Raw genomic sequence first — 25,449 nt, 5'->3', positions numbered from 1 at the left:
ATATTTCCCCACCAAATATTCTCTCTTAATTCATTCCCACTTTACAGATAGGAGAGAAGAGGGACAGGCTCTAAGTTTGTATGCATTTCCAAACACTATTTTCAGTAAGGCAGTGTTCCTTTTTAGGGTTTTTTTTTAAAGGTTGTTCAATGTTGGGCTTAATCACTGCTGATGATTTCTCAGGTTTGTAGTCTCTCTTTAGCTGATTCAGTGTATCATCAAAAGAGCCACTGTTTAAGTACATGGGTTATTGCCTTGTAGTTAGATGATCTGCCCCTTGAAAGAGACAGCGATACACTTACATTGGGATAACTATTCCAGAATCCACCATGTCTTCTCTTCACACTCTGCTTCTTTTTCTCTTTTTCATCCTCCTCTTCTTCTCATTCTCCCTACGATTCATTTCTTCCCATGTTTCTTTATCTCTTGCTCTCTCACTTCAAAGTTTGTTCCTTAGCCACCTGTGAAGATGTATTGTGATACCTTCAGCTGGGGCTGGATTCACCAATCCACACCACTCTTATACTTCTCATCTCCCTCCCCCAGGTCCTTTCACTCTAATCACATGGAGGGGGAGCAGGAGCAAAGACAGTGTTATGCTACTAAGTGGACACAGCCTTGGCCCTTTACATTTCAGTACATCTTTAACAGCCAGGTATTAAACAAATACCTCATGGCTAGGAATGGTTATTAAATCTCAAAACTATATTGAGATTAATACATCTAAAGTAAATCCTTATCTGAGGCACTTTAAAATGGGACTTACTGATCTCCTGCAGTAGATGGAGGAACTCAAAACCTTCATCACTCCCAAAAATGTGTTGCAAAATGTTACTTCTTTTCCCCTTTTTCCTTTCTGGGGGCTTCCAGACTCTCCTTGACATTAGCTATGGTCCAAATGCAAACTCAGTGAAGCGCAGAGCCAGCCATGGAAGTATATTCAGTTTCCGATTCCGTGGCAGAGACATTGGATCCGAAACAGATTTTGCCGACGATGAGATCAGCACTGCCGGGGAAAATGAAAGCCAGCGTGGCTCACTCTTAATTCCAAGGACTGGGAGACGTTCAAGCATGCAAAGTCAAGCAAGCCATAGCTCTCACCCTGCTACTCCAAACTACATGCAGAATGGCAAGAGGAACATCTCAGTGGATTGCAATGGTGTGGTTTCCTTGATAGGAGGGGGCACTGGGACACACAACCCAGACGCAACGTCTCCTTCAGGGTTACTTCTGCCCCCAGTTATTATGGAAAACCCTGGGACAGGCGACGTGGTGAGTACAGTATGGTTTTTGTATGGTTTACATTCTTGTTTCTTTTACCAATGTTATTGACATTTGCTATGATATCTGTAAACAACCTCAAACAATCACCAACCTACCCCCTCCCCCTGCCCCACATATAAACTATGTGAAAACCATGGGCCAAATCCCACATTGATTTGCACCCTGTGCAGCCTCAGAGAAGACCATGCCCAGTGGATGGAATTTACTCAGGGCATTCTGTGTGGAGGCTAATATTTGTATTTTGGTTTTGATCTGGATTTTTTTGCTCAAAAATGTGGATATTAATGAAAAACGAAATCTCCCCATCCCATTCTTCATGTGGTAGGTGTCTGATGGGTTCCTTCTGCCATTCCACCTCAGGCATTGTCTGGTGGCCAAAACCAGTATTTTAAAAATACTCCTATGTGTATTCCATTCCATCCAGTGATTTCCACACACACATACGTCCCTCTACTCCTATAGGTTCCTACCTTAATACATCTAGCCATTGGCTACTCTATAACTGTTTGGGGGAGAGAATTGCTTATAGATCCCAGGTAGCTCCCAGGGAGACTTTAGCATCCAGTTTAAACAAATCTCAAATTAGAACAGCAGATGATTAACTGGGTTTTGACTGTGTCTTTGTCACAGAGCACTGAGGTGGAGCAACATAATAAAAATAATTGGCTTTCCTCTCGAAAGAGCCACATTATTTAAAAAAATAAAAATAACAAGGATAGTGCTTTTAGGGCCTCATTGTGCAGCATAACTTGGCAAAACATCAGTTGCCATTGATAAATGCCAAGTATAAGAGGCAGGTGCAGTGTGGACAAGCTGACCTGCATAACCTTGTCAATGCCCAGGTCCACTCTGGATTTATTGTCAGATTATCAGCAAGTGAGATGCGTGGGTAGCTTTTTCCCTGGAGCTGTGCAGCTTCTTCCATTTCCAGCTTTGGATTTGAGATGATCCTGCACCCATCTAGAGACTCCCTGATCTGCCCCCACCCAACTTGGAGAGATCCCCATAATGAGATCCCCGTAGGACTTCTAATACTCCCCCTCCAACCCCCCCATGACATTCAATACTTTGCAGCATGTCCTCTCAGCACCCCAGTACATTCCTGCACCACCTCTTTTATAGAAGCCATATGTGCTTCTGCTTCACTAATACAGACATTTTGCAAAACTGCCAGTGGGTTTGCACTCTCTTCAACGTGCCATTCCATTGCTCCCTTTCTGGAGACTTCCTGAAATGCATTTTGCTTCCCTGGATTGAGTTTGTGACAGGCCCTTACACGAGCTTGCAGGGGGATGGGATTGCACAAGGACCTTCTCCTCTTGCATGGCCTGCACAAGGGGCTACAACCATGGCAGTCTCTGCACAGCCCTGGGGGTGCACTTCAGAGAGGATGGCCAGGGACAGGGAGGAGCCCGACCCAGAGCTCCACCACCTGTCCTCTGTGCTGGGCTGGGGAGCAGATCAGCTGCACCGGTGGAGCAGGCTACGCCATCTTAAGTGATGGTGTACCCTGCGCAGTCTTGCAGATAGAGCCACTCATTGGAAACTTGAAGACGATTAGTTTGTAGTACGATTAACAGCAGTATTTGTGTTCTATTTTCTGTTCCCGACATTAAAGAGAAGGATATTCCCACAAATATTTGCACTTCATTTTATGTAACTATTTTGCTCCATCAACCTATTTTTCAAAACATGGAAGAAGACCAGTTCTGAAAGTTGTTGCTAGGTGGGTCATAATCTGGGATCCTAGAAATCCACTTGCCATGAAAAAACTTGGAATTTGCATTTTTACTGAGAATCTTTAGTTTTTACATTTTGTGAAAAAATAAAAACATATATTAACTAAATTTTACTGAAGTCAGGGTGACCGTATTTCCCAAAGTGAAAATGGGACACTGTGTGGAACTGGCCTGAGCCACCTAAGGGTTGGGCTGACTGCCTGAGCCCAAGTGCCTGGCATCGCTGCTCACCTTTCTTCTGCACCCCCCTCGGGGGGGGGTCCCACTTTTTTTAGCAAAGCTGGGCGTTTGTCCCATTTGCTCTTGCTATCTGAAGATCATCTGTTAGCAAGAGCAAATGGGACAAATACCCAGTTCTGCCAAAAAAATCAGGATGTCCGGGACAGGGCTTAAAAAGAGGACTGCCCCAGCCAAAACAGGACATGTGGTCACCCTACTTCAACTGATACCCATATATATATACATATTGTGGCTAGGGAAACTAAAGTTCCATGTTTCATTTTAATCGTGGGACAATGTGGATTTTTATGGGGGCGGGGGGTTTATTGGAGAATTTTGGCTTTTCTAACATGGAAAACTAGGATTCCTGATCATAATATGTTACTGACCCTGCTAAGAGCATGACAGAAGCATGGCTGTGTAGTAGCTAGAGTAGGGACCAAGCCACAAAATTCAGATGTGGATCTTAAACTCTTTGCACTCTGAGGATATTTGGATTTGGAATTTTTGTTTTGGCCCTTTAAGAACTAGAGACCATCCACAAAATGTGGTTCATGATCTGGGTTTGGGAGTAATGGACCATATCTGGTTATACCGTACAGTATATAGTATAGCTGCAGAGACGTTTATTTAATTAATTATAATGCATCATCTGAAGGAAAGGGGGGAAATGAATATAGTTCCCAATAATAAATAAAAGACAAAACTAAAGCCATTAAAATAAATTGCATAATTAATCATACAGATAATTGGATTCTGAGATAATGCAGTATGCCCATTGTAATTTTTAATTCATTTCTATGTATTTGAAGTTTATTAAGGTTGATCCAATATAACAAACTTTACAGTTTACTTTGATTCAGTTTAACTTTCTATGAAACATGCCACAAGTGGAACATCTGTGAAGTACAAGGTTTATGAAGGATCATTTACTTGTGTGTTTATGAAAATAGTCTGAACCAAATCAGAAAAATGTTGATAGGTTAGTGGTTTTCCCTCTTTCGTCTGTTTGTGCCAATCCTGCAAGGTGCTGAGCACCTCCCCATTCCTGCGGTCAGAACTTCACAGGGGACATTTGGTGCTTTGCAGAACTGGGTTCTTAGGGAAATTTTGAATTCTGCTAGCATTGCTCTTTATGTGCCAGCTTCTTTTAAAAACATATGTGCAAAATTAACTGGGCTAGATAGTGGGAGGGAGTGCTGCTGGCACTTCTGTGGTTGTCTAGGAAATAACGCCACGGCGCTATAGCAACAGATGTTCATTTAGTGATGCAATGTGAAGGATGTTGTGTCTTCTGTGAAACAGGTTTAATATCTAATCTATCCAGAAAATGTGAGCTGGAGTTAAAAGCTAATTGGCAGCAAGCCCAGTGCCTTACAGCTTCATTATTTAAGAGAACTGTAAGAACTGTGCACAAATTAACTAAACTGTGGAGGAAATGCAGAACAACTGATAAATTGAACACTACAGTGTATTTTGAGATAAAATGGCTCTCCTCTTGGTTTAATGTTTGTATTTTTTCAGTTTTCTTTCAAACATTTCTGAAATGAATTATGTTGCTCAAGAATTAAGTTATCTGTTCGTTAAAAAAAAAAAATCAGATACAGCAGTAGTGAACTTGCGAGTTTCTCCATGTTACTAACGTGTCTTAACTCCTGACTTGAAGGGTCCGTTGCTTGAAGTGCGAGGGTAGTTCAACTGATGTTAATGCATTCCCTGAAATGAGGGACCCAATGCAACAATGAATTTTGAGGAGTTCACATCTTACAACTTTCATCCTCTATAATTTTACAGAGATGTTTATTTATTTATTTAATTATTTAGACATTTCTGTGGTGGTCACCACATTAAAAAGATTTGAGTATCTACATTTTTGAGTGCCCAAACTCAGACACAACAGGCCCTGATTTCAGATTTCAGGTGCTCAGCACCTTATGAAAAGTGTGCCCAGTTAAAGTTTCTGAAATTGATCACTCAGAAATGGAGGCATGCAAAACCACTAATCACTTGTGAAACTATTTGTTTGTCTATAGGTTTGGCTGGAGTAACTTTCATCCTGCAGATTTTATGTCAGGTACAGTAGTTCAGATCCTGATGAACAACTTGGCGGCTTTGTGCTATTCAGCTGCCAACCAAGGGCCAAGCCAAGATCCTGCCCATTTTTGGGAGTGGGAAACATATGTTCCTTTCTATTTTTCATCTGATAGAGTAGCAAACTCTGCAGCAGATAATCTGAGTGTCCAGGCTTGTGTCCAACATGAGTGGTCTGCGAAACCGTGGTCTGTAGACATTCTGCTACAGAGATGGGATATTGCTTAGATGAGTGCATACGCTACAGAAGTCAGTTCCAAAAGTTGTATGTTCTGCACCAGGGGGTAGGAGAGGGACTAGTTGTTAGGCATGGACAACTGTGATGCTGCATCAATGGGGAACCAAGTTTCTTTGTTTTTCCTCTCCTCTCTCTAATTCTCAAATACAACTACCAAAACAGTACAGAGATCACATAATCTGAGTGGCCCATGTTTGGGACCATTAGTCCTGTCTGTTGAGAGAGTCTCCATAGTCAGCAAACGAGATGTTCACTCATAGTGTTCTAACTGCCTATATTTATCTACGTCTGTACTGGTGGCACTGTGCTTGCTCACAAGCTGCTCTGTCTGTTTGATTAAGCCACCATGCACTTAGATGTACAGCCTAAGGCCTGCTCTACACTAGAAAATTAAGTCAACTTAACTGCGTCGCTAAGGGGTGTGAAAAACCCACACCCCTGTGTAGTGGTTAAGCCAACCAAACTCCCAGTGCAGACAGCACTAGGTCAACAGAAGAATTTTTCCATCAATCTAGCTACAGTCTCTGGGGGAGGTCGATTATCTATGCTGATGGGAGAATCCCTCCCGTCGTCATAGGTAGTGTCTACACTGACACACTGTAGTGTTTTAAGTGTTGACATACCCTAAGTAACACGAAGGGCAGCTTCTCTCTGCAAGGAACAGAGAATTGTGAAAGCAATTGCTTCTTTGCCACATGTCTCTTCACGCTTCACCACACCTGTTAATACTTACATGCCACATAAAAACACGTGAAAAACTGAAGAAAAGAAGACAAAATTCTCAGGCACTTGTATTTGCCAAAACAACAGCTTATTTTTCAGCTTGCAATCTAGAAAATGCGTTGAGATCACATGGGGAACAAAATAATGTAATCTGCATGCACCCTGAGTAAAGTTAGCCCCATATCAGACAATGGCAGCTCAGTTACAAAGGAGGAATGGACATAGAATTCCAGACATGGTTTGTGAGCTCACTCCAAGTTAAGTCCAAGTTAAGTCTGAGTAATGAGCTCTCCGGAAAACTTCCATTATGTTTGATACAACAGCATGTTAAGTGGGGCTTGATCCTGTTATCGCACCCATTGTATTTACATAGTGTAACTCTATTGACTTCACTGGAGTTACCCTTGATGTACACCAAAGTAAGTAAGAGAGAAATTAGGCTCTTGTAGGCTCTTCTGACGGTTATGTCCTTTCCCCTCTCCTCAGGCATGCTGAGCACTGTTCTGGGATGCCTAGGGTACTGGTCCTTCGTCTTTAATAGAAAAGGCTTATGAATTAAACAAGCAAATTGATGCCATGCTGCCAACTTAAGCCTCAGTGCATTTGCACCACAGTTATTTGTACTAAGGTGTCCAATTGCTTTGTTGTGCCTTGGTAAGAATTTTCTTCATTATTTAAAAGGTTAGAATAACATCTTGCACACAACAGGTTGATCAGTTTGAACGGAATTATATTAAAGGGCTGTAGCAATGCTCTTTTCTGTAGTTTGACACATCAGATCCAGTGAGGACCCCTAAAGCAAATAACAAGAGGTTTCTGTTTGCGGTATAGAGTTTCATTAGGGTTAAGTTATAAACAGAATTCCATCCTTTCTTCCCTTGTGAAGCCAGCTGGAGCCCTTTCACTAACACTGTGGGGAAATCTCAGAGGTTTTGGTATTGTTTGTTCAGTCAAACAATTGTTTTTGGAGGTTAGAATAGGCAGGGAGATGGAGCTGGGTATAAATCTCTGGGGTCATTGTTATTTATAGCTTCTTAGTAGTTAGGTGTACATTGACGGTCAGCTCCAGTGTTGTTAGAGAGTCAGCCACAACAGCAATCCACATCTGGGACATGAGAATAACAAAGTCACTGATTAAATTGATTTTGAACATAGAGAGACAAAGTCAGTGGTAAAAGTACTTGAGCTACAGCAGTGGAAAGGAGAGACTAAACAGCACCAGAACTAGGCTCGCAGAGGCTAGTTTCAAATGGAGCTCCATGTTTTCTGTTTGAACTGTCAGACTGGCACTTTCTTTTAGGGTTTGATCTAAAGCCTGTCAATAGGAGTCTTCCCTTTGATTTCAGGAGGCAGTGGATCTAGTCCTTAATGTGCCTCATTGCCAGTATGAGCATCCAAAGGATGCATTTAGATGTCTTATTAAGTTGTGTCAAGGTTCCTTCCCTACTCTGAACTCTAGGGTACAGATGTAGGGACCTGCATGAAAGACCCACTAAGCTTATTCTTACCAGCTTAGGTTAAAAGCTGCCACCACCAAAGTGTTACGCAAAGAACAGGGGAAGTGCCCACTTGGAAACATCTCCCCCCCAAAATATCCCCCCAAGCACTACACCCCCTTTCCTGGGGAAGGCTTGATAAAAATCCTCACCAATTTGCATAGGTGAACACAGACCCAAACCCTTAGATCTTAAGAACAATGAAAAGCAATCAGGTTCTTAAAAGAAGAATTTTAATTAAAGAAAAAGTAAAAGAATCACCTCTGTAAAATCAGGTAAATACCTTACAGGGTAATCAGATTCAAAACATAGAGAATCCCTCTAGGCAAAACCTTAAGTTACAAAAAGACACAAAAACAGGAATATACATTCCATTCAGCATAACTTATTTTATCAGCCATTTAAACAAAACAGAATCTAACACATATCTAACTAGATTGCTTACTAACTCTTTATAGGAGTTCTGACCTGCATTCCTGCTATTGTCCCGGCAAAAACATCACAGACAGAGAGAACCCTTCCCCCCCACTCCAGCTTTGAAAGTATCTTGTCTCCTCATTGGTCATTTTGGTCAGGTGCCAGCAAGGTTATCTTAGCTTCTTAACCCTTTACAGGTGAAAGGGTTTTTCCTCTGGCCAGGAGGGATTTAAAGGTGTTTACCCTTCCCTTTATATTTATGACAAGGTATCTGTTCAAACATGCCAGTTTCTGAGCCTCCTATTGGTTTTTCCCCCCTCTAAAATAACAGAAAAGACAGAAGTTGCTCACTTGACTTCAGTGGAGCTGCTGGGCACTCAGCGCTTTTAAAAATGAGGCCATGTTTTTAGGTGCCTAAATAAGGATTTAGGAGCTTAACTTTAGGCATCCATTTTTAAAATACTTGGCCTTTGTTTTCACTAATACTAAAACCATTTGCTGACCAAACCAGCTTTTTATTGTTGACCACCATATAGAAGCAAAGAGATCATTTTTCTCCTAGCTTTACCCAAGACTGGTGAAAAGGCAAAATGTCAGAGCTTTCCCTATACCAAGAAAAAGTGCTTGTTGACAAAGGAAGCAATTCAAAAATCACCACTCAGATGTAATATAGACAAGAACTAGCTAAAACGCTAAAATAATACTTTCTTAGTCCCTTGATTGCTACCACTGCATGTGCAGAGCTTTACATTGTTGCTAATTTCAGTTTATTTGCAAACTTTGCTTAGGCAAATTCTGAATGAGCATATACCTGCCACTAATTATTCAAATATGAGATAAACATTGCAAGTTGCTTTAGCATACGATCCTGCTTCTCCTTTTATAATGGCATTTCCATAAAATTAAAGCCCTTCATTTCATGGTTGTGTGCTATGATTGTCTCCTTCAATCTTGTTAAATATTTGTACTGTCACTTTATTGGGTCCATTGTTTATACTCTGGCCTGTCCACCCCTTTTTCATGCTTGAAAAGGCTTTTACGCTACATGGAAAATTAAAGCTGAACCAGCTCCAAATGCAGCCTTTAAAATGCTGCCATAAAGGAGCCTATCTTCATATAGCATCACTGGCATACTTCAGAATTGTGGTTATTCAGAACAAAATACTGTTGCGGTGTTGGTTTCAGAATAGCAGCCGTGTTAGTCTGTATTCGCAAAAAGAGAAGGAGTACTTTTGGCACCTTAGAGACTAACAAATTTATTTGAGCATAAGCTTTCATGAGCTACAGCTCACTTCATCGGATGCAGTGTTATATATCCTCATTTATATGTAAATTACAAAATATATATATGTATATTTGTCCTTATGGAATTAAGCTAATACAAGTGAAAAACATTTCCAATGAACAAAATAACAGCACAGAAATAGTTTTGTCCTGCTGGAGGTGTCTTTTTTTAAACTGATGTGGTTTCATGGCTGGACTTTAAAATGATCTCCTGCATTACTTTAAGAATTGTTATTTTTGTTTAATTTCTATTGAAATATAAGTATCATGAAACATTATGCCTGTGTAATGGAAATATTGTGTATCTTGTCCTAATTGCCTGATTCCTGGATGTTTCTCTATCTCAGAACACCTCAACTGCCAATTCCACATACCACTGTTAGTTATCTAATATAAAAAGACTATCTAATAAAGAAAGACACATATTAATTCCTTATGAAGGATAACTGTTCATAAATTTCCCTGAGTAACGTTAATCATCTTCAAGAATTTGTATTGATGGAAACTTTCTTTCTTGAGTGATGGTGGAACACGTAACAGATTTCAGGCTATATTGGGACTTGGGCTCTGTATCTATGCAACGGAGTAAGAACATTGCTTAGAATCCTGCATAGTCAACCCAGACCTTGTGTTCTGGTGCTGCATTGCCATGGAATAGGCAGAACTTTGGATCCACCCCTCACTCACTGGTCAGTGCAGCTGAGCAAGTGTGTGTGGGGGGGCGGGAAGTGGGGGTTGTCATTTGTTCCGGGTGTAGATCAGCAGCAAATTACACTCCCTTGCCCCAACTTAACTATGAGGAAGCAAGGGAAGAACTGTAACTTAGATATATCTCCTTCAAAAAATATTCACCCTTACTCACACTAGATAGTAACTTACTCTGCAAACAGTCCTTTTAATATCAACGTGACTATTTGCAGAATAAGGCAGTATGTAACATTGTCTCAGAATTGGGCACACTGTGGTTTTTGAGAGGAAAATAGAGAAATTTGAAAATCCAGTAGGATTAGAAATATTCAGGTACTATAAATAATAAACAAGAAGGGAGTTCTGAACACAGTATTCTTTTATGTTGCTAGTCCTATTCAAACTAAACTCTCATAGTGATACATTGTATAATGATAAATGTAACAGGAAGTATGCCCATGAACAATCCTGTTGGAAAAATAATGTGGCGCATATGTTACATTTATTTTTGCAATTTTGGACCTGAAGGAATGTATTCTCTGTGCACCTGGGCATAAAGAATATGTTTTGCGTAAGGGCTGTTGAGGTGTTTCTTGACACGAGCACTTCTGCTCAAGCCAGCAGAGGTATGGTATTTTTCCATATAATCAAAATGTTTGGACTTTCTGGATGGCACAGTACAAGAAGCACTACTTTTATGTGCTTAAACTGTGTGTCACAGCAAGTAGAAATATGATATCATGATTTTAAAAAAGAGGAAGAGAGAAATAATCCAGAAGAATTTGAAGTGGGAGATTTATTTATGCTTTGTTCTGCAAAGGGAATTAGAAGAGCAATTTCTTCTCTCTTATTCATTTTTATTTGTTTGTGTTTCTTTTTACTTTGATATTTGTTTCTGTAGTTCCTTTGCCAGGTTATTTCTTTTCCTTTTGTAATATTTTCTTTCACTTTTATGTATTTTATTATGTATGCCAAATTGGTGTGAATGGCTATGTAATTTTGTAAATGTTTTCTTTTTTAATAAAATGTTTTTGTTTCTTTGATTTGTTGTGGGGTTTTTGAAGGGGGAAAAAGTAAAGCAAGCTAATATATCTAAAATCTCTCCCTCCTCTCTCTCTGTCTTCCCCTGCTCCGTAAACCCCAGATAGCCTGATGACTTCTTATTTTGTTCACATTTACAGGATTTTCTTTAAATAAGTTTTGATTACAATAACTTTTCCTTTATTATGATTTTGACTTTGATTATGATTCAGTCAGTAACCTGATATATGCTGATCAACTTTTTTTTATAAAAGAAATCAATAACTCATATTTTTTAAAAAGCAATTGCTGGTAGCCTGGTTTAGCCAATGGTTGAAGTGATGCTTTAAAATTCCTTATAGTAGTCTTCTCTGGTCTGCCAATGGTTGATATTTCTAGCCACAGAACTTTGACGTTCTATATGGTCAGTATTATGATTATTATTTTATGTGTAGTGGGACCTAATGGTCCCACCCCCACTGTGCTGGGCTTTGTACAAACATGTAACAAAAAGGCAGTCTCTACTCTGAGGAGTACACAACATGGATGCAGTTCTGGTCACCTCATCTAAAAAAAAATAAGAATAGGAAAAGATGTTGAGAAGGGCAATGAAAAGGATTGGGGTATGGAACAGCTTCGATAAGAGGAGAGATTAAAAAGGTCGGGATGGCTCATCTTAGAAAAGAGATGATGAAGGAGTGGGATATGATAGAGGTTTATAAAGTCATGACTGATGTGGAGAAATTTATTAAGAAAGTGTTATTTACCTCTTCACATAACACTAGGGATCACCTGATGAAATGAATAGGCAGAAGGTTTCAAATAGACAAAAGGAAGTACTTCTTCAGTCAATGCACAGTCAACCTGTGGAATTTATTACTTTTTGTTGTAAAGGCCAAAATTATAATGGGGTCCAAAAAAGAATTAGATAAGCTCATGGAGGATATATCCATCAATGGCTATTAGATAAGTTCATGGAGGATAGGTCCACCCATGGCTATTAGCAAGCAACCCCATGACCCTAAACCTCCAAATGCCAAAAGTTGGGACGGGATGATGATCCCTCAAAATTGCCCTGTTCTGTTCATTCCCTCTGAAGCACCTAGCACTGGCTACTGTCAAGAGGCAGGATACTGGGCTAGATGGATCATTGATCTCACCTAGTATGGCCGTTCTTATGCTCTGAAGAGCTCACAGTACAGATCAGAAGACCAGTTTTTTTCCAAAATGTTACCACTGTCAATGAATTACCTTTCTTGTCCAACCCCGTCTTTGGTGGAGAAGTCACCTCTAAGGGGGGTCCTGGTGTACCTAGGGCCAGTGGGGGTTCCTGGTAGTGCATGGCTCCAATGCTGCACTGACAGTGAATGTGGCCAGAAATGCCCTGGGAACAGAGACAGTGCAGAACGACAAGGCTTCCAGGTTGATGGTCCAGGCCTCCCACTCATTCCTTGTGGTCACTGGAGATCCAGGAGGTTCCACAGGGCTTGTGGGTGGACCTAGTAGCTCATTCCTCTGCAGGGAAGGACAAAAGCAGCCATCTTTTCTCCCATATAAAGCTTTGTAAGGGAAACCTAGCAGGATCTACTGTCCCTTGCTCCTGTGGGAGCATTGGCATAAGTAAAGGAAACAGGCTTTGTTTCTGTATGAAGTTGTAGTTCATACTAAAAGAATTCTTACTGTTTGCATTCTTTTAAGTGTGAGAGTATTCGGTCTCATCATAGATACCATATGTCAAGGTTCTTTCCCCACTCTGAACTCTAGGGTACAGATGTGGGGACCTGCATGAAAGACCCCCTAAGCTTATTCTTACCAGCTTAGGTTAAAAACTTCCCCAAGGTACAAACTTTGCCTTGTCCTTGAACCGTATGCTGCCACCACCAAGCGTCTTACATAAAGACCAGGGAAAGAGCCCACTTGGAGACATCTTCCCCCAAAATATCTCCCCAAGCCCTACACCCCCTTTCCTGGGGAAGGCTTGATAAGAGTCCTCACCAATTTGTACCGGTAAACACAGACCCAAACCCTTGGGTCTTAAGAACAATGAAAAATCAATCAGGTTCTTAGAAGAAGAATTTTAATTAAAGAAAAGGTAAAAGAATCACCTCTGTAAAATCAGGATGGTAAATACCTTACAGGGTAATCAGATTCAAAACATAGAGAATCCCTCTAGGCAAAACCTTAAGTTACAAAAAGACACCAAAACAGGAATATACATTCCATCCAGCACAGCTTATTTTACCAGCCATTAAACAAAAGGAAATCTAACGCATTTCTAGCTAGATTACTTACTAACTAACAGTTGTAAGGCTGCATTCCTGATCTGTTCCCGGCAAAAGCATCACACAGACAGATGAACCCTTTGTCCCCCGTCTTCCCCCCACCCCCCCACCCCCGCACTCCCCGCAGATGTGAAAGTATCTTGTCTCCTCATTGGTCATTTTGGTCAGGTGCCAGCAAGGGATTTTCTAGCACTGTATACAGAAAGGTGGTTACCCTTCCTTTATATTTATGACACCATATGTGCATGAGAATATCCTATCCTGTTGCCTGGCTCAGTATTGCCAACCCCAAACCTTCAAAATCATGAGATTGGCTTAAAAAAATCATGATTTTTAAAAAATTATAAATTTGTGGTTCTTTTACTTGCCTTTTGGGTTTTGAGCCTTTAGGTTTGAATGTAGGAATGAAATTAGGAGGGCCAAATCGCACCTGGAGCTGCAGCTAGCGAGAGATGTTAAGAGTAACAAGAAGGGTTTCTTCAGGTATGTTGGCAACAAGAAGAAAGCCAAGGAAAGTGTGGGCCCCTTAATGAATGAGGGAGGCAACCTAGTGACGGAGGATGTGGAAAAAGCTAATGTACTCAATGCTTTTTTTGCCTCTGTCTTCACGAACAAGGTCAGCTCCCAGACTGCTGTACTGGGCATCACAACATGGGGAATAGATGGCCAGCCCTCGGTGGAGAAAGAGGTGGTTAGGGACTATTTAGAAAAACTGGACGTGCACAAGTCCATGGGGCCGGATGAGTTGCATCCGAGAGTGCTAAAGGAACTGGCAGCTGTGATTGCAGAGCCATTGGCCATTATCTTTGAAAACTCGTGGTGAACGGGGGAAGTCCCAGATGACTGGAAAAAGGCTAATGTAGTGCCAATCTTTAAAAAAGGGAAGAAGGAAGATCCTGGGAACTACAGGCCAGTCAGCCTCACTTCAGTCCCTGGAAAAATCATGGAGCAGATCCTCAAAGGATCAATCCTGAAGCACTTACATGAGAGGAAAGTGATCAGGAACAGTCAGCATGGATTCACCAAGGGAAGGTCATGCCTGACTAATCTAATCGCCTTCTATGATGAGATTACTGGTTCTGTGAATGAAGGGAAAGCAGTGGATGTATTGTATCTTGACTTGAGCAAAGCTTTTGACACTGTCTCCCAAAGTATTCTTGTCAGCAAGTTAAGGAAGTATGGGCTGGATGAATGCATTATAAGGTGGGTAGAAAGTTGGCTAGATTGTCGGGCTCAACGGGTAGTGATCAATGGCTCCATGTCTAGTTGGCAGCCGGTGTCAAGTGGAGTGCCCCAGGGGTCGGTCCTGGGGCCGGTTTTGTTCAATATCTTCATAAATGATCTGGAGGATGGTGTGGATTGCACTCTCAGCAAATTTGCGGATGATACTAAACTGGGAGGAGTGGTAGATACGCTGGAGGGCAGGGATAGGATACAGAGGGACCTAGACAAATTGGAGGATTGGGCCAAAAGAAATCTGATGAGGTTCAATAAGGATAAGTGCAGGGTCCTGCACTTAGGACGGAAGAACCCACTGCACAGCTACAGACTAGGGACCGAATGGCTAGGCAGCAGTTCTGCGGAAAAGGACCTAGGGGTGACAGTGGACGAGAAGCTGGATATGAGCCAGCAGTGTGCCCTTGTTGCCAAGAAGGCCAATGGCATTTTGGGATGTATAAGTAGGGGCATAGCGAGCAGATCGAGGGACGTGATCGTCCCCCTCTATTCGACATTGGTGAGGCCTCATCTGGAGTACTGTGTCCAGTTTTGGGCCCCACACTACAAGAAGGATGTGGAAAAATTGGAAAGCATCCAGCGGAGGGCTATAAAAATTATTAGGGGACTGGAACACATGAGTTATGAGGAGAGGCTGAGGGAGCTGGGATTGTTTAGTCTGCAGAAGAGAAGAATGAGGGGGGATTTGATAGCTGCTTTCAACTACCTGAGAGGTAGTTCCAGAGAGGATGGTTCTAGACTATTCTCAGTGGTGGAAGAGGACAGGACAAGGAGTAATGGTCTCAAGTTGCAGTGGGGGAGGTTTAGGTTGGATATTAGGAAAAACTTTTTCACTAGGAGGGTGGTGAAACACTGGAATGCATTGCCTAGGGAGGTGGTGGAATCTCCTTCCTTAGAAGTTTTTAAGGTCAGGCTTGACAAAGCTCTGGCTGGGATGATTTAATTGGGTATGGGTCCTGCTTTTGAGCAGGGGTTGGACTAGATGACCTTCTGAGGTCCCTTCCAACCCTAATATTCTATGATTCTATGGTTTTGTTTTTTCAAATGTTTCTCTGCAGCCATGAAGGCTAGAAACATATTTTTCTTCAAATGGAAGCTGAGATTCTCACAAAATTGCAAAACTCCAGCAGCTAGAACACCAAATATTGTGAGACTGGTGATAAATTCCTAAGAGTTGGCAACACTGCAGACCAAGAAAAGCCATTTGATGAAGAGGCACTTTTCACCCCTAGCATTTGCTTTGTTTGATATTAGAGGCCAATAACTGGAGCTTTTGTTCATACCCCTTTTCCTTTGGTACCCATATAATTAAACAGTTAACACATTTAGGAAATAATGTTATAATTATTGTAATTAAATAGAGTTTCTTTCACAAGCTAAGAGCCTACTGAGTTGATGTTTCTCTGATGTTAGAAATACCCTTCCTCCTCACTTGCATATTTTTACATGTTCAGTCTGGATCAGTGCATCGAGATCAAGGGGCAAAATTTTCAAAAGAACTTGTCTGACTTTGATGCCCAAGTGATATTTTCAAAAGAGACTTAGTCCCAGATTTTTAAGGGTTGTTCTGCTCAATGTTGCAATACCTAAGTCCCATTTTCAAAATGAAAGTCTCAAGAAACTTCGGCTCCTTGAGTTTGAAAATTCTACTCCATGTCTGCCCTGACTTCATCCTCTCTTGTGCCTTGCTGACCAAGTATGTCCATTTAAACAGGCCTCTCCATCTGATGAGGCAAGCAAGAAGCAGCTTTTGATGCCCCATCGCCTTTCAGTGGACCATTTTGACCAGCCATTTCAAAGACAACGAGCAGTGAGTGCAGTCAGTATCATTACCAGTGCCATGGAAGGTAAGACATTCCTTATTGATTCCTTAATTCAAACCCAAGTACATATTGGTAGCAAAGATCATAATGACATAAATTTCAATATCTGTTACTACAAAAAACGTTGCTGTACTAGAGGTTAGTGTGATCATTATGTCACAAATATAATAGGCTGGATTCTAATTTCATCATAATTTTTTTTCAGAACATCTCCTTCATCACCACAGTGTAGAAATGAAAACTCTTTCCTCAAAACATAGAAAGATAGTGGAAAGGAATTAAATTTCTGGTCTACAAATCATAAACAATGACAATGAACAGCCATCCCCTCTCCCTGCCACTTCTTCAGTTCAACAGCATTTCAGTGTATCCTGGCTATAGTTTCATAGTAACTGATACATTGTTATTAACAGGTTTCAGAGTAACAGCCGTGTTAGTCTGTATTCGCAAAAAGAAAAGGAGTACTTGTGGCACCTTAGAGACTAACCAATTTATTTGAGCTTGAGCTTTCGTGAGCTACAGCTCACTTCATCGGATGCATGCCGTGGAAACTGCAGCAGACTTTATATACACAGAGAATATGAAAAAATACCTCCTCCCACCCCACTGTCCTGCTGGTAATAGCTTATCTAAAGTGATTATCAGGTGGGCCATTTCCAGCACAAATCCAGGTTTTCTCACCCTCCACCCCTCCACACAAATTCACTCTCCTGCTGGTGATAGCCCATCCAAAGTGACAACTCTTTACACAATGTGCATGATAATAAAGTTGGGCCATTTCCTGCACAAATCCAGGTTCTCTCACCCCCTCACCCCCCTCCCAAAAACCACACACACAAACTCACTCTCCTGCTGGTAATAGCTCATCCAAAGTGACCATTCTCCCTACAACGTGCATAATTAAGGTGGGCCATTTCCAGGACAAATCCAGGTTTTCTCACATCCCCCCAACCCCCATACACACACAAACTCACTCTCCTGCTGGTAATAGCTCATCCAAACTGACCACTCTCCAAGTTTAAATCCAAGTTAAACCAGAACATCGGGGGGAGGTAGGAAAAAACAAGAGGAAATAGGCTACCTTGCATAATGACTTAGCCACTCCCAGTCTCTATTTAAGCCTAAATTAATACTATCCAATTTGCAAATGAATTCCAATTCAGCAGTTTCTCGCTGGAGTCTGGATTTGAAGTTTTTTTGTTTTAAGATAGCGACCTTCATGTCTGTGATTGCGTGACCAGAGAGATTGAAGTGTTCTCTGACTGGTTTATGAATGTTATAATTCTTGACATCTGATTTGTGTCCATTTATTCTTGTACGTAGAGACTGTCCAGTTTGACCAATGTACATGGCAGAGGGGCATTGCTGGCACATGATGGCATATATCACATTGGTGGATGTGCAGGTATACGAGCCTCTGATAGTGTGGCTGATGTTATTAGGCCCTGTGATGGTGTCCCCTGAATAGATATGTGGGCACAGTTGGCAACGCGCTTTGTTGCAAGGATAAGTTCCTGGGTTAGTGGTTCTGTTGTGTGGTATGTGGTTGTTGGTGAGTATTTGCTTCAGGTTGCGGGGCTGTCTGTAGGCAAGGACTGGCCTGTCTCCCAAGATTTGTGAGAGTGTTGGGTCATCCTTTAGGATAGGTTGTAGATCCTTAATAATGCGTTGGAGGGGTTTTAGTTGGGGGCTGAAGGTGACGGCTAGTGGCGTTCTGTTATTTTCTTTGTTAGACCTGTCCTGTAGTAGGTAACTTCTGGGAACTCTTCTGGCTCTATCAATCTGTTTCTTTACTTCTGCAGGTGGGTATTGTAGTTGTAAGAAAGCTTGACAGAGATCTTGTAGGTGTTTGTCTCTGTCTGAGAGGTTGGAGCAAATGCGGTTGTATCGCAGAGCTTGGCTGTAGACGATGGATCGTGTGGTGTGGTCAGGGTGAAAGCTGGAGGCATGCAGGTAGGAATAGCGATCAGTAGGTTTCCGGTATAGGGTGGTGTTTATGTGGCCATTGTTTATTAGCACTGTAGTGTCCAGGAAGTGGATCTCTTGTGTGGACTGGACCAGGCTGAGGTTGGTGGTGGGATGGAAATTGTTGAAATCATGGTGGAATTCCTTGAGGGCTTCTTTTCCATGGGTCCAGATGATGAAGATGTCATCAATATAGCGCAAGTAGAGTAGGGGCTTTAGGGGACGAGAGCTGAGGAAGCGTTGTTCTAAATCAGCCATAAAAATGTTGGCATACTGTGGGGCCATGCGGGTACCCATAGCAGTGCCGCTGATCTGAAGGTATACATTGTCCCCAAATGTGAAATAGTTATGGGTAAGGACAAAGTCACAAAGTTCAGCCACCATTTTAGCCGTGACATTATCGGGGATAGTGTTCCTGACGGCTTGTAGTCCATCTTTGTGTGGAATGTTGGTGACTTCAATCTCTCTGGTCACGCAATCACAGACATGAAGGTCGCTATCTTAAAACAAAAAAACTTCAAATCCAGACTCCAGCGAGAAACTGCTGAATTGGAATTCATTTGCAAATTGGATACTATTAATTTAGGCTTAAATAGAGACTGGGAGTGGCTAAGTCATTATGCAAGGTAGCCTATTTCCTCTTGTTTTTTCCTACCCCCCCCCCCGATGTTCTGGTTTAACTTGGATTTAAACTTGGAGAGTGGTCAGTTTGGATGAGCTATTACCAGCAGGAGAGTGAGTTTGTGTGTGTATGGGGGTGGGGGGGATGTGAGAGAACCTGGATTTGTGCTGGAAATGGCCCACCTTAATTATGCACATTGTAGGGAGAATGGTCACTTTGGATGAGCTATTACCAGCAGGAGAGTGAGTTTGTGTGTGTGGTTTTTGGGAGGGAGGTGAGGGGGTGAGAGAACCTGGATTTGTGCAGGAAATGGCCCAACTTTATTATCATGCACATTGTGTAAAGAGTTGTCACTTTGGATGGGCTATCACCAGCAGGAGAGTGAATTTGTGTGGAGGGGTGGAGGGCGAGAAAACCTGGATTTGTGCTGGAAATGGCCCACCTGATAATCACTTTAGATAAGCTATTACCAGCAGGACAGTGGGGTGGGAGGAGGTATTTTTTCATATTCTCTGTGTATAAATAAAGTCTGCTGCAGTTTCCACGGCATGCATCCGATGAAGTGAGCTGTAGCTCACGAAAGCTCAAGCTCAAATAAATTGGTTAGTCTCTAAGGTGCCACAAGTACTCCTTTTCTTATTGTTATGAACAGAAATGCTTTTTCAACACACATCTGTCCCACAAACTGATGCACGGACAAGTCTTGGAATATGTATCGAAGAGGTCTGCATTCAGATACAGTTTGTGTTATACAGCTGTGTTACAAATCTGTTTTGCAGGCAACTTTGATGTCTAGGCAGAGGTGCAAGTAAGCCGGTACGCCCCGGTACGGCGTACCGGCAAGAGCCAGTGAGCCATAGCAGGGCGGACCGGCTTCCCCAGGGGGCAGTTTAAAGTGCCTGGGGCTCCCAGCAGTGGCTGGAGCCCTGGGCCCTTTAAATTTCCACCAGAGCCCCGCTGCCGGAGCCCTGGGGTAGCAGCGGTAGGGCTCCAGCAGCTATTTAAAGGGCCCACGCTCAGACGGGGCCCTGGCCTCTCTTCTCCCCCCCCCCCCCCGCTCTCTCCTATGGGGGCAGAAGCTTGGTGCTGCCTTCTCCCGGGGCTCTGTCCTGCTGCTGCAGGGCAGGTTCCGCTGGCAGCCCAGCTCCCCCCTCCCCCGCCTCTTCCCCCAGTGTGCTGCGTTCCCCCTCCCCCTCTCACTCTCTCTCCCTGCTGCCGATCAGCTGTTTGCTGGCATGAGGAAGCAGAGAAGAGGTGGGGGGCGGGGCCTTGGGGAACGGAGTGGAATCAGGGCATACCCCTTCCAGTCCCCTGCCGTGAGCCGCTCAGGGCAGGGAGCTGGGAGCGACCTCAGCCCTCTGCCCTGACACCTGCACTCCCCTCATACGCCCATGACCCCAGGCCACACCCCCAGCCCTCTGCCCTGACTCCTGCACCCCCCCACATCCCCACCCCCACCCTGAGCACCAAACGGGAGCTTCTGCACCCTTCCCCACCCCACATACCCACCTGCACCCCTCGCACCAAATGAGAGCTGCCCCAGGTAAGCGCTCCACACCCCAACCTCCTGCCCCAACCCTGAGCCCTCTCCCTCATTCTAGCTCCTGGACAGACCCTGTCCTCACTGTGCTCATCTTGCCCCGACCCCTGCCTTGCTCCAGCTGGGGTCCAATCCTTCCCCCCCACCACCACCACTATGCTCCGCTGTGCTCTTGCCCCTGGCCTCTTCTTTCCCCAGGGGGGCCCTCAAATATGTTTGGCGCCAGGCCCACAAAAAGTTAATCCGGCCCGGGCCCTTTAAATTGTCCCCGGGGCCTTGTTGCCAGAGCCCTGGGGTAGCAGCAGCGGGGCTCCGGTGGCAAGTTAAAGGGCTGGGGTGGTAGCAGTGGCCCCAGGCCCTTTAAATAGCCCCCTTTAAATTACCCCCGAACCCCAGGGCTCTCAGTTGCCTCTGCAGCTGGGAGCTCGGGGGGTGATTTAAAGGGCCTGGGGCTCCCAGCTGCTGCTCCCACAGCCCTAACCCCAGGCCCTTTAAATCCTGATTTAAAGTGCCTGGGGATTTAAAGGCCCCTCCTCTTAAGGTTGAGGCCCCGCCCCCTCATCAGGACTCCGGAGTACCGGTGAGTCCTTTAAGTTACTTTCACCCCTGTGTCTAGGCCAATGAGTCCTTGTTGATACAGTATAGTGCAGAGGTACTCACCATGTGTAATTTAACAGCTATTTAGAGCTCCCAAAGTTTTGTTGCTAAACAAAACCTAAAGGTTTGTAGGTTGAGCTGGCCAGGCTGGAGTAGAGGCCGTGACCGATAATTCGGTAGGCATAGGAGCCTGAACTAAGTATATCACTGCAGTACAGGTCATGGAGAAGGGAGGTAAGCAGGCTTATCTGCACTTGCTCCTCTCTCCATGGCAGCCAGCACCTATTTGTATGCCCTGGCACCACCAGCAGCAGGTGTCCTGTAGAAGTGGCCTTTTAAACCCCCCAGAGTCTGCTTATGGGAACACAAACTTCCTGTGGCTAAAGGCCAGTTACTGTGGGCTAAGGTTTTTCCCAGGTGAAAGGTACAGGCCACAGGCAGGAGAGAGGAGCAGACACGAAGCCCAGATAATTCGAGTAATAACTTGAGTGTTACCCCAACTCAAGTGCCATCCACATAGAAAAAATATTAACCTGAGCATCATGGTGCTTTTAACGCCAGTTGGCTGGTCCCTCTTGTGGTATAAGCTATAGCTGGAGTCAGCACAACTCGTCAGCTGTCAGCACGATCGCTCCGTGCAACAAGTGTTGCTTCACATGTGGCCGCGCTCTCTCAGGAGAAGCTAACTCGGGACGAGTTAACTGAAGTGTAGATAATTGGAGTTAATGCCGCAGTGAGAGTATAGACTAGGTTTATCTGTGCCCTGTGTAGTTAATTCTTTAGCAAAGGCTTCTTTACTCCAAAACTTTAATTAGTCATTGAAGTTAAATATATGTTAACACAAAACAAAGGGCCATTGACTTAACATCAAAAATCCACTAGCTGAAGATCTGGTCCAATGAGTTAAATTGTTCGACAAAAAACAACAACAACAACAAAAACACCTTCCCCTCTCAGTTGAACGTTTCATTCTGTTTACTCTTATGATCTCATCACATCACTAGTTCTCCTCGGAGTCCTACAAGCTAGAAAGGACCTGAATTTCTAATTTAAAAAAACTAACAAGAACAAAACCACAAACAAAACCAATATTCTGTGTGTTCTTTATACACCAGAAGGAAGCAAATAAAAGGGCATGGGTCCAATTTCATTTTTCCCTTTGCAGTTCACCCGAAACAAAGGCTGTCATATCTGCCATGGGTTTCAAAAATTAATGTAGGTAAGAAATAGTCATATAGCTGGCATGGTGTTTATCATATTAAGCTATCGTGCCAAAATCAATAAATTTGTAAGAAGCTAAATCAGTTAGAAAAAGTTACATTAAATTAATTTGCTGGCATGGTCTAATCTTTAATGCCTCATTGTAGGTTAGACCATCATTTCCACTGTTGCTTTTAAATTATTTTGACAAATGATGGTCATTCTTCTTGGGGTATAGTAGATAGTAAGTACTATCTATATTTTTCTTTTATTAGAATAGGAGTGGAAAATTTCTGTATCTGAAAACTTTTAGCAAAATTGGTTGAGATGTTTGAATACAAGGAAAGTTTTTAAAAAATCCCATCCCTGTTATAAAGATTATCCTTGTGTTTATTTTTAAGTGTTCTGGTGCTGAAGAGACTGAAGTAGAAAGTTAAAATTTGCCAGGGAGATAGTCCTCTTTGAGGAGAAGTGTCTTTGAGTATTCCAGGAAAAATTGGTTTGACTTGACTGAGTAGTAAGTTTTATGATAGCAGCCCCATTAACGACAGTCTGCCAATTTTACAAATAGACCTGAATGGATAACTGATGATTTTTGACGTGGTGGCCAAATTGAAAAATCTGGGGGGGATAGTTTCAGGTGGACCCAAAATGGAAATTTTTTTAATTGTTTAGCAAAATTGAAAAATTAAAAAAAATTAAAGTTAAATAAAATGTTTTGTTTCAGTATTGAGGTTTTAAAAACATTTTAATTTTTTTCAATAAAATTGAAGTAAATTTTGAAATGAAACATTTTTCTGAAGCAAAAAGTTTAAATGTTTCATTTCATAAAATGCCAAAACAAACCAATTCAGCATTTCTTGGTTGTTGTTGTTTTTCTGATTGAAATAATTTGCCAAAATGGACCTGAATTCACAAATCATTTTGGTGGACCCAAATCTGCCTTTTTCAGCAAATAAATGATTTCCATAAAAATTTCAAATCAGCTCTAGTTACAAAAGACAGTAGGCTTCAGTGCACATGCGTGCATAACTAATACAGTTTGTGTACTAATTACTCAATTCAGTTCCTTTTGAAATCAATGGGAATTTTTCCTTTGGCTTCACTGGAAGTTAGACTGGGTCCTGAGCATTTTAAAATATAGTCTGCATTTGCACATTGAGATCAGTTGTGTGTAACTTTAGCACATGAGTAGTTCTAAAAGGCTAACTTCAAGTGTGTCATTTTAATTGTGCAAAGAAGGAGGTGGAACTTGAATGGAGTGCTTTTACAATCAGTTCCTTGATTCAGCAAGGGACTTAAGTGCATATTTAATTTTAAGTACTTGATTAGTGGGACTGCTTCAGCTAGTGATTTAAGCATATACGCTAACCCATACTCAAGTCTCTTGCTGAATCAGGGCCAGCATGAGAAAGGTCTCCATTGCAGTTCCACCCAATTCCTTGCACAGTAAAAATGGCCATCAACTGATATAAAACTCTGTAGGAGCTTGTGCATATGAAACCTTTATGCCATCAGCACAGACATTGTTCTACATAACTGAAAATGTTATGTGACTGAAAGGGAACGTAGGGTGATATCCCACAGCTTCCTCACCCTTGGGACAGGGGTCTTCATTCCAGACACAACAAGGGCCTATGTACAAAGTATACAATCTGGCCTGCAAGATGCAGACAGAATACTCAAACTCATGGTGAAATCCTGGCCCCATTAAAGACCCAGTGACTTCAGTGATTTTATTTAAAAGTTTGCTAGTAGAATCCCAATATATGATACTGTAGTTTTGTCTCTCAGTGAGGGGAAGAGCATAGAGGCTGCACCCTGGCTGAAGAGACGGGACTGTTTATAAACAGACTGTAATTGTTTAGTTGTTCTGTTATGGTGCTCGTACTCACCAAGAGCACTTGTATCGATCATGTTGTCAGCGTGGGGCACCATGGGATGGCTCCTGAAAGCCAGTAACAGTCGATGTAAGCAACACAGTGTCTACACTGACAGTGCATCAACCTAATTACATCTACCTGGACTGTACGCCACGCAGCGGTGTTACTAAATCAACGTAGAAAGGCACTTGTATCCGCAGGAGCCAAATTTATGTAATGACACTTCCACAGCTAGGTCAATGTAAGGCAGCTTACACTGACCTAACTGTGTAATGTAGACCAGGCCATAGTTATATTGACCTAGCCCCCAGTGTAGACAGTGCTTGGGAGCTGCGGGAAGCGGCGGGCTGCAGGGAAGTGCTGGCCACCGCTTCTCACAGCTCCCATTGGTCGGGAATGGTGAACCGTGGCCCGCTAGTGAATTACCTTGATGGGCCGCGTGCCGCAGGTTGCCAACCCCTGTGTTATCGGCTTTGAGGATTAAGTCAACAGTGTGCTTGGTCCTGTGCAATAGGCAAAAAATAAAGACAATCCATGTCCTCAAAGAGTTTGTATTTTACCAGGTTGTTGGGGTAGGACTATTTGTCTATTAAAAAGCAGATTCTTGGTCATTTAGATGGATGCTGGTGGGTTTTCTTCTGTGCTTTGATTCGTTTAAAGTATTCTCTTGTCACATAATTCAGTGTTATTTGACTATTTCTTCACGTTCTGCTTCTCACTTAGAGCTTGAGGAATCACAACAGCGATGTCCTCCATGCTGGAATCATTTTGCCATTAAATTTCTCATTTGGGATTGCTGTCCATTGTGGTTGTTAATCAAGAAACATGTAAAGTTTGTGGTAATGGATCCATTTACTGACCTCACAATCACCCTTTGCATTGTGATGAATACTCTCTTCATGGCCCTGGAGCATTACAAGATGACAAAGGAGTTTGATGACATGCTTTACATAGGCAATCTGGTAAGTGAATTTGAACCCAAAATTATATCTGGAGAGTTTATTTCTGCTTTTTCAAGTTGTGAAGGCTGAAAACTAGTGGAGCTAGAGGTCTTAGGAAGAACCCATTTGATGTGCTGTCAGCACAACCTTGTAGATGTCTTG

General features: G+C 42.6%; 1 protein-coding gene across 5 annotated transcripts in view; it reads left to right on the top strand.

Annotated features, from left to right (window-relative positions):
- The window catches only part of LOC140907820 (sodium channel protein type 5 subunit alpha), a 268,854-nt gene that overhangs the window by 91,546 nt on the left and 151,859 nt on the right, over positions 1–25,449 (top strand). For 3 of the 5 annotated variants that reach the window (XM_073334664.2, XM_073334662.2, XM_073334665.2), the window contains exons 11-13: positions 871–1,272; positions 16,431–16,563; positions 25,070–25,308. In XM_073334664.2, coding sequence (XP_073190765.2) covers positions 871–1,272; positions 16,431–16,563; positions 25,070–25,308 — 774 coding nt within the window. Of the gene's footprint in view, positions 1–870; positions 1,273–16,430; positions 16,564–25,069; positions 25,309–25,449 lie in introns of those variants that run through there. The other 2 variants (XM_073334667.2, XM_073334666.2) reach the window with 2 other exon arrangements.

This window comes from Lepidochelys kempii, chromosome 2, assembly GCF_965140285.1.
Source record: "Lepidochelys kempii isolate rLepKem1 chromosome 2, rLepKem1.hap1, whole genome shotgun sequence".
Classification (NCBI taxonomy): domain Eukaryota; kingdom Metazoa; phylum Chordata; order Testudines; family Cheloniidae; genus Lepidochelys; species Lepidochelys kempii.
Note: the sequence above shows the minus strand (reverse complement) of the source record. Positions and strands in the feature narration are given on the sequence as shown.